Below are 8,717 nucleotides of genomic sequence, written 5' to 3' on the forward strand. Positions count from 1 at the left end.
CTAGCCTGGCCAGACAGGCACTATGGGTAGAGTTCCTGTTTGGTAATTCCTATTTTTTTGCCGTTGCCAAGGCTAGGGAAGTAGTGAGGTGGCAGGCCGAGGCATTGAGCTCAGCGTAGCCTGACCCAAAGCCCACCTTGACTGATGGGTCAGGAAGGGAGACCAGAAACACAGCCCAGCAAAGGCAACCGTTATAGTAGCGGCCAGGCACCGGTCACTCCTGCAAACAGGGTGGGCAAGTGTGGGCTGGAGAGCCAGAGGGCTCTGCTGCTAACAGTCGCTACAGGCAGTTAAAGCGACCACTTGAACACTTTTGATGGCAAGTGTTGGCCTCTGTTTTTTATGGTGGTTGAATGATTTTCTTGAGCTCCACTTTCTTCATTGCAACCAGGTGACGGTATTGGTGCTGATCTTCTCTTTCTGGGCCGCATCCGGACATTCTTTGCCAGCCAAAGCTTCCTGCTCTGCTCCTGAGAGGAGCCACGGCCACAATGGGAAACGACTCCTGTAACAGCTTCACCAGCAGCCTTGGGCTTTGTGAGCCCCCAAATGCAATGGGCACGGCTCCTGCTCCATCCTGGAATGTTGATTGTGGGGACAACCTTGAGGGAATTCTGGGGTGTTTCCTGAGAGCAGCCAGGCCTACCCAGGGTTTTTTGATTGGACGCAGCAATTGGTCATTTTGTCCCTCCTCTGCCATTCTACACAAGCATTTGGAAGATGACATTGCTCGTAGAACAAACTGACATCAGTAGGGTTCCCTTCTGGGCTTGGTGCCTGCTTGTTTTTGTCAAGTGACAGTCAGAAAAAGGGAAGGCTTGACCTGATCATTCAACACTCTAGATGGAAAGGCGGGTATCCCGAGCCCAGAAATCAGAGTGTGGGTTTGTTGGATTTCCAGCAAAAGAAGGAGGTGAACAGGCTTTTCCCAAACCTTTTCCAAGCAGTAAATGTCACAGACAGCGTTGGGTTTCCCCTGTTCTGGCTTGGAGGTTGGAGCTGGTTGTCCTGGGTGCTCCTGCAGAGAACTTGGCTTTTCAGATACGCTTCTGTGCAACAAAACCATCATTTCCCTGCAGTCGTTGCCGAGGGAATGGCTCCACCACAAAGGATCCTCTTTTCCCCGGAGAAGATTTGCATGGGCTGGCAGCAAAGGCAGAGAGCTGGAGCAGGCCTCTACAACCTGGGCAATACGTGCTTCCTCAACTCCGTGCTGCAGTGCCTGACGTACACACCCCCTCTTGCCAACTACCTGCTCTCTCATGAGCACAGCAGCTCCTGTGAGTACTTTTAGGAAGATCTCCTTGTCAGTCTGCTGGGCACTTCCCAAGCATCCCCAGAACCTGCAACGGGATGTAGGAGAAAAACAGCCCTTCTTTGTCAGCTGCCCCCAAGCTGGTGTTCTGGGAACACTCAAGCCTAGAAGCCGCTTGTCCTATCAAGGTGTGTTTGCTCTCACAAAGATGCCTCTTTCTAGTCCCGGGTGTTGTTCCCGATTCCTGCAGGTTAAACTCTCTCTGCTGGTTGCACAGAAAACTTCTGTCAGTGAAGCATCCCTCTCAAGAATGTTTTCTGTGTACTGAGATGTCCTGGGCATACTGGGCCATTGGCACCTGGGGAGGACTAGGAGACTGTCTAGGACAACTCCAAGATCTCCATGAGGTTTCCCATTCAATGGCTCTTTGACTAACCTGACTGGCTTGCTTCCCTTCCTCCCTCCCTCTTCAGGTCGCCAGCAAGGCTTCTGCATGACGTGCATCATGGAAGCGCACGTTAACAATGCCTGGAACACCTCAGCCAGTGCCATCCAGCCCAGGGACGTCATCAGTGCCCTCCCACGTAGGTCACCTCAGCTACTTTGATGTGCTTTCCTCTGTTGGTAGAGGACTGAAGTACTACCTTCCTCTTGATTAGGAATAGGAGGACATTTCATGCTTGGCATGCAGGAAGACGCCCACGACTTCTTACGCTGTACTGTCACTGCCATGCAGAGAGCTTGTCTGGCTGGAAGCAGCGCGTAAGCACAAACAAATGACCTTTCAATGTTGCCCGGCCTTTTGGCTGCCTTGATGTACCCCCATCAAGGAAACACTACGCCCAGGGCTTGCAGGCAAAGGAAAACTCTTGGAGGAGATAACTCTCTGCTTTACTGTTTCCTTCCAGCTGGGACACCTCTTCTCAATATACTACCATCGTCCATCAAATATTTGGGGGCTTCCTGAGGTCCAGAGGTATGTTTCCACAACTGTTGCTCTCCTTACACTTGCCTGTGCCCTGCTGTGTGCCTGTGAGAAACAGATGAGCGTGTGGCTGGCTCTAGAAAAGATGAAAAGCATAAATGGGCACATCCTATTGACTTCACCTGTTGCTGAGCATTTCCGTTTGCCTTCCAGTCACGTGCTGCAGCTGCAAAGCAGTTTCCAATTCCTGCGAGGCCTTCCTGGATGTGCCTTTGGATATCGAAGTAAGAGGGTTTCTCACTGTGCTTCAGGACATCCCAAGCTCCTTGTGGCTTCCCAGAATGTGTGCAGCTGGCCTTGAAAAGTGCACTGTGAACACAGGAGAGCTTGGTGGGAGGTGGGAAGTGGTATGGGAGGTGTCCTGCAAAGGCCATGGCAGCGGTCTCCCTGTAGGTGCTGGGCAAGCACGCATTATACTCTCTGCACTGAGGGACTCTCAGCCACCATCTCTTTGCCTTCCCTCAACACCCACCTGGCTCCTAGGCTGATGGCTCGTGTTGTTTTCATTCCTGATGATGCTGCACACTATCGGCAGCTGAACTGAGCGGTGGCACGGTGAGGTAGCTCTTGATAGCGTCAGCCGGGAATCTCTGGGAAGTGAGGGAAATGTCCGATATCATACCCTCTTTCCTCCTCCCTCTGGCCACTCTTTGCAGGGTCACGGTGGGTCTCCTCTGCGTCATCCACCTGGGTCTTGTGGGCAACTCCTCCTGAGTGCTTGGGCGAGGGCATTTCTCCCAGCTCAGAGCTCTCCTTTCTCACCCCTCCAGGCAGCCTCATCTGTCACCGCAGCTCTGGAGAACTTTGTGAAACCTGAGCGGCTGGCTGGTGAAAACAGCTTTCAATGTAACAGGTAAGAGGATGTCTAACACCAGATTAAGACTTGTACCTGTGTGGAGATGCTGCCTGTCATCGAGCCTCAGGAGGTTCGATGTACAATCAGGAGGCACAGCTTTTCTTTCTTACGGCCTAATGGTTCTGAAGAGTCTTGAAATGGCGTGAGGACGTGTGAGGTGGAAAAGGTTGTCTGGCTGCCTTGGGGCAAGCTAGGGTGCATTTCAGTGCTTGGCTCTCTGCTTGCTTTCAAGGTGTGACGAGATGGTTACTGCCCTCAAGAGGTTTACAATCGATTGCGCGCCCAGGGTGCTCACGCTGTGCCTGAAACGCTTTGATTTCTATGGCAAGAAGATCGGCAAGGTGTGTACGCAATTGGAGGGCAACTCTCTTTCTCTTCCTGGAGCAGGAGATTTCCCAAAGCAGGATGCTCTGTCACAAGCTGTTCAGGTGGAGCTTTTGGTGTTCCCTTCTGGGCAGAGGAGAGCTCCTGTGGCAAGGCAAGCACATGCTCTGCTGCGACAGAGCTGCTCTGGCCGAGAACAGTTTCCTGCCACCCAAGGCGTTACCTGCTGCTTCAGGGACAAGAAGTGTTGATGAGCCCCAGAGATGTATTTTAACATAGCTGGGCCCTGGTCTTGGCAGGCTTTTTCACGTGGTATGGCAGTATCCTTCCTGAGCCCTCTTGATCTCTCTGCAGTTTGTGCAGTATCCCCAGTACTTGGATCTCCGGCCATACATGTCTCAGGGAGCTGCAGAACTGCTCCTCTACACCTTAAATGCTGTCCTGGTGCACAGCGGTGGCAGCTGTCAGGCAGGACACTATTTCTGCTACACAAAGGTAAAGAGCCACTTCCTTTGTCACGGGGAAGAATGTGTGCTGGGGAAGGCAAACTTTTCTGGTAGCCAAGCTTTTGGGGGAGAAGGTCTCCTGACTGGCTGGATGGGATTTGCACTGGTGGACTCTTGCTTCTGTAGTTTGCTGCCTGTGTTTTTCTGAAGAAACCACGCATTTCATCTGCAGATATCATTGCCTTTATTTACAGGCCAGCGATGGACTGTGGTACCAGATGGACGATACGTTGGTGGATCGTTGCGACATAAACACGGTTCTCGCGCAGCAAGCCTATTTACTTTTTTATGTCAGGTAATAGCCACTACCAAAATGTGTCGAGAATACATTTCCCTTTCCCGGTCTGGCTATTTTCCTTCCGATCCTCCTGAGTCTTTCTGTCCTAGCAGACAGTTACTACCTGCATCATTCAGTGCTGTCCAACGTGAACTGCCCCCCGTCAGTCCTTCCCTTCCCTTGCTGGGCTTTAGGCTGCTGCCCCGATGTAAACTGCTACTTGTCTGCTCTCTGTAGCTGTTTGATACAGAGAAGCGTCCCTAAAGCGGCCTACAGGGAAGATCTGGGGGACTCCTGATCAGGATGTGTAGTGATTGGGTGAGGGGCAGCAGTTTTAAACTTCAAGAGGGTAGATTTAGAGTCGATCTTAGGAAGAACTTGTTTACGGTGAGCGTGGAGAGACACTGGCAGAGGTTGCCCAGAGAAGCTGTGGATGCCCTGTCCCTGGAAGTGTTCAAGGCCAGGCTGGACAGGGCTTTGAGCAACCTGGTCTGTTGGAAGGTGCCCCTGCCCATGTCAGGTGATTGGAACTAGATGACCGTTAAGGTCCCTTCCAAGCCAAACCATCCTGTGATGCTATGATTCTATGAAATGGAGGCCGTAGGGGGTATGAAGGCGAGGTCTTGCTGTGACAGGGGCAGACCTAGTGGGAAGACCCCAACTGAATTTCCCATATTCTTGTCTTGACATGTCTTCTCTCTGTCATAGAAACCACTCCAAGTAAATGAGTGAACCCCAGAGGGGGCTGCAAAAGCAGCTCTAAACAAACATTGATCCTTGTTTGTTCTTTTTCTCCCGCAGATGCTCTGCACCCAGCGCTACTCGGGAGCAAACCCTGCTGAGGCAGAGAGAGATCAGATCCCCATGGCGCAGCTATGATCTCTGCAGCCAATTAGTGGAGCACAGAGAGTACCACCAGTCACCAAAGAGGAGGAGAACGAGTCCTCCAAGTCATCGTCATGCTCCCAGGATTGAAACAACTCAGGGGCTTTCCAACAGTTTTTCCGAGTCACCTCTTGCACCCAGGGCTGCTGGGGAGAAAAGCCTGCTGAGGCAGAGAGAGCAGAGCAGATCCCCACGGCATGGCTATGATCTCCGCAGCCAGTTTGTGGAGTACACAGAGTACTACCCCTTAGCAAGGAGGAAGAGAAGAACGAGTCCTCCAAGTTATGACCATGCTCCCAATGATAACGCAACTCCAGGGACCTCTAACGGCAGCTCCCAAAATTCTGCACCCAGCGCTACTCGGGAGCAAACCCTGCTGAGGCAGAGAGAGGTCAGATCCCCACAGCGCAGCTATGATCTCTGCAGCCAATTAGTGGAGCACAGAGGGTACCACCAGTCACCAAAGAGGAGGAGAACAAGTCCTCCAAGTCATCGTCATGCTCCCAGGATTGACACAACTCAGGGGCTTTCCAACAGTTTTTCCGAGTCACCTCTTGCACCCAGGGCTGCTGGAGAGAAAAGCCTGCTGAGGCAGAGAGAGCGGAGCAGATCCCCACGGCATGGCTATGATCTCCGCAGCCGGTTTGTGGAGTACACAGAGTACCACCACTCAGCAAGGAGGAGGAGGAGGGTTTCAGTGCACTACAGATGCAGCTGAGAGAAATACTCAGGGTGCTGTGGTGGAGACACGGGCGGTTTGCAACCCTGGATGAGCGTGGAGCACAGCATCTGTATCATGGAATATCAGAGAGGAGGAGGAGGAGGAAGATCCAGGAAGCACCGCAAGTGACCCCAACAGGGAACAAGCTGCACAAAAAGCAGCAACAGCCCACCCTGTCCCTCCTCCCAGTGCTGCCTGTGGTCACCAAGAGCTCAGAGGGAGCTTCCAGAGACTGGGACAGCTCCGCCAGCTGGCCCACCTGCCCACAGGACCATCGAGGAAGAGCTTTAATCTCTCTTCTGCTTTGGGGATCACCTTGCAAAAACAACACTCATTTGGAACCCACCGGCAGAGAAGCCAAAGCCAGAATTAAAAGCAGTTGCTGGCCTTGCACAAGTCACTGAGGGGGCATGTACTTTTCTAGGTTTTAGGGGAGTTGGTGGAAATACTCAGTGTGGGAAGTTTATGCCATGGGGTTTTGAAAGCTGTGTGCTTGCATGGGCCCCTCTTGCAATCTCTTCCTTTTAAACATGGAGTTCAAGTCACTCAAATGGAAAAGGGCTAGGTGAGCCGACAGCGAGCGGGACTGAAAAGGACTGAACAGCCAGGCCCAGCGGGTGCTGCTCGGTGGCACCAAGTCTGGTGTGAGGCCAGGAACTAGCGGTGGCACCCAGGGGTCAGTACTGGCTGCAAACCTCTTTGACACCTTCCTTAATTAATGGTCTCCATGACGGGGCAGAAGGCACCCTCACTTTGGTAAATGACACCAAAGCGGGAGGAGCAGCACTTAGGCCAGGGCATCGTGGTGCCATCCCAAGGGACCTGGGCAGGCTGGAGAGAGGGGCTGACTGGGACCTCATCTAGTTCAGACCTCCTTCAGCATACACAAGCCAAGCCTGTGTATAACAACGAATATGCAATGTACCATGAAGCCTAAAGACTGAACAAAGGAGGGGAGAAGTTAGCGGAGAGTCCATCGTAACTTTGTCCCATGGGTCTCCAGGTACCCAGTGAAAGCACAGCAACTGCTTTGACTGCTCCGCCATGTCCCTGCACCATGACGCGCTCAGCAATTTTTCCAGGCAGAGTACAGAGGCGCTAAGGGGGCCAGAGGGACCCTGCAGGGCTCCCTGAGGGACTGTGGGACAAACAGAGTGCCTGGGTCGCCCTGACTGCCTCAGGAGGGCTCCCATGATCTGGCTAGAGAGCTACACAAGGCTCTGGGGCATTACAGACACCTATGGAGGAGTGCCGTGGAGACTCAAGGGGAATGGTCGAATCTAGGGTCCAGGCCCCGAGTCCAGTGGGCTTTCTTTTGGTGCTAGAGTCCCTGCAGAGAGGTCTGGGGTGCAAGGAAGGGCTCAGGAGGCATCCTGGGTGGACTAGAGCGAGCCTAAGACAGCTCCAGGGCAAAGACAGCTCCAGCGCACCCTGGGGCAGAGGGTGCCCAGGGCCAGGTGGCCTCCACAGCCATCAGGGACCTGGCAACAGGCATTGTGATGTGTGGGGGGAGGGAGCGTGGCATGGGCTTGTGCTCATCATCTCCCTGCCCCTTTGCAGTGCCTTGATGTTGCAGCTGGTACAGGCACTGCCCCCCACCAGCGCAGGGACCCTCACACAGCACTCCAACTAACATCACTGGCACAAGCTGCCCAGAGAGGCCTCTGGAGACGTTCCAATGCCACCTGCACAGAAATTTGTGCAATCTGCTCTAGCACAGCCTGCTTTTACAGGGGGGTGGACTAGATAATCTCCGGAGGTTCCCTCCAACAACGACCACTGTGTGATTCTGGGACTCGTGGCACTTTGGCTGAGGAAGAAGATGTCAGGATCCTCAGGCAACCCAACATCTGACTGCCCTCCCAGTCTCCCTGTCCAAGAAACCTGCCAGTCCTCACTAGCAGAAATTGGAACTCCACACGTGGGCTTGCAGATGTGCATGAGCACTGCAGGGCAACAGCCTTCTCTCTCTTCCCCATCCTCCACTGCAGGGCAAGTGCAGATGTTCTGCGGAGGGACCACCAATCCCCACCAGCCCTGCTGCCCTCCCTGTCATGCAGTGGCTCCTCTACCCTGGGCTCCCTCTACCGCGTCCCAGACCACTGGCCTGCTGTGATGGCACAGTCAGTGGCACTAACCTGCATAGCACATTCCCAGTCCCTCAGGGCCAGTGGGTGCCAGTGGGGAAGCTGGGAATCGCCCCTGGCCAGGACCCAGCAGGAGTTCCTCATGGATGGCAGGGATGCCAAAGCATGAGGAATTCCCTACTGGATGTCAGTGAAAGAGCACAGAGCCCCATCCATGTGAAGCCACCCCCGGCAGCCCCTCAGCCATAGCTGTGGTTACACAGAACCTCGCCAAGGAGCTCATCCGCATTGTGCAGGACACCGTCATAGTGACCAAGCAGTACAAAAAGTTTTTGCAAATCATGATGGCCAAGTTGCGAAAGGAAGCCTGTGGTAGGACGCCCCCCCGCAGTGCCCTCCTCCCCCCCGCCAGGAAAGAGGAGCAGCTCTAACCAGGCCTGCTGCAGCCCAGAGGGTGGCCCCAGGGCCTTTGAGTGGAGCTGCTGGGGGCAGATGTAGACTCAGGGAAGACAGCAGATGGGGACAAAGACCAAGGGCAGGACACGGTGCCAAGCAGAAGCAGCCCTATGCAGATGGGCAGAAGGAGCCCGGTGGGGGTGACGAAGAGGAGCCCCTTGGCGCCAGACAGAATCAGCTCCATGGGCCTGGGCAGCACCATCCATGTGGGGCCGGGCAGGAGCACCCCAGCAGAGCCCAGGCCCCAGCACCGGGGGCACGTGGGCAGGGCACGTGGGCAGGCGGCCTCAGGACTGTGCCAGGCAGGACTGTGCCTGCAGGACGGCTGCTCCTGGCTGTGGGGCTGCTCAAAGCTTTGGTGGAGA

General features: G+C 54.3%; 1 protein-coding gene across 1 annotated transcript; it reads left to right on the forward strand.

Moving 5' to 3' along the window:
• Positions 1 to 1,093: 1,093 nt before the first annotated feature.
• LOC114010629 (ubiquitin carboxyl-terminal hydrolase 42-like) lies at positions 1,094 to 8,327 on the forward strand. Its single transcript, XM_055814159.1, has 10 exons — positions 1,094 to 1,280; positions 1,729 to 1,839; positions 1,915 to 2,017; positions 2,164 to 2,231; positions 2,394 to 2,464; positions 3,011 to 3,093; positions 3,329 to 3,437; positions 3,775 to 3,915; positions 4,121 to 4,221; positions 8,132 to 8,327. The coding sequence occupies exons 1-10, from the start codon at positions 1,094 to 1,096 to the stop codon at positions 8,325 to 8,327; spliced, it is 1,170 nt and encodes a 389-aa protein (XP_055670134.1).
• Positions 8,328 to 8,717: the final 390 nt, after the last annotated feature.

Source organism: Falco peregrinus, chromosome 9, assembly GCF_023634155.1.
Source record: "Falco peregrinus isolate bFalPer1 chromosome 9, bFalPer1.pri, whole genome shotgun sequence".
NCBI classification, from domain to species: Eukaryota; Metazoa; Chordata; class Aves; order Falconiformes; family Falconidae; genus Falco; species Falco peregrinus.

Bases quoted from the DNA above. Each gene is read 5' to 3' on its own strand.
- LOC114010629 (XM_055814159.1), top strand. From the start codon at position 1,094: ATGGCTCCACCACAAAGGATCCTCTTTTCCCCGGAGAAGATTTGCATG. The intron at 3,438-3,774 runs GTGTGTACGCAA...ATCTCTCTGCAG, and splicing joins ATGGCAAGAAGATCGGCAAG to TTTGTGCAGTATCCCCAGTA. The intron at 4,222-8,131 runs GTAATAGCCACT...CACCCCCGGCAG, and splicing joins TATTTACTTTTTTATGTCAG to CCCCTCAGCCATAGCTGTGG.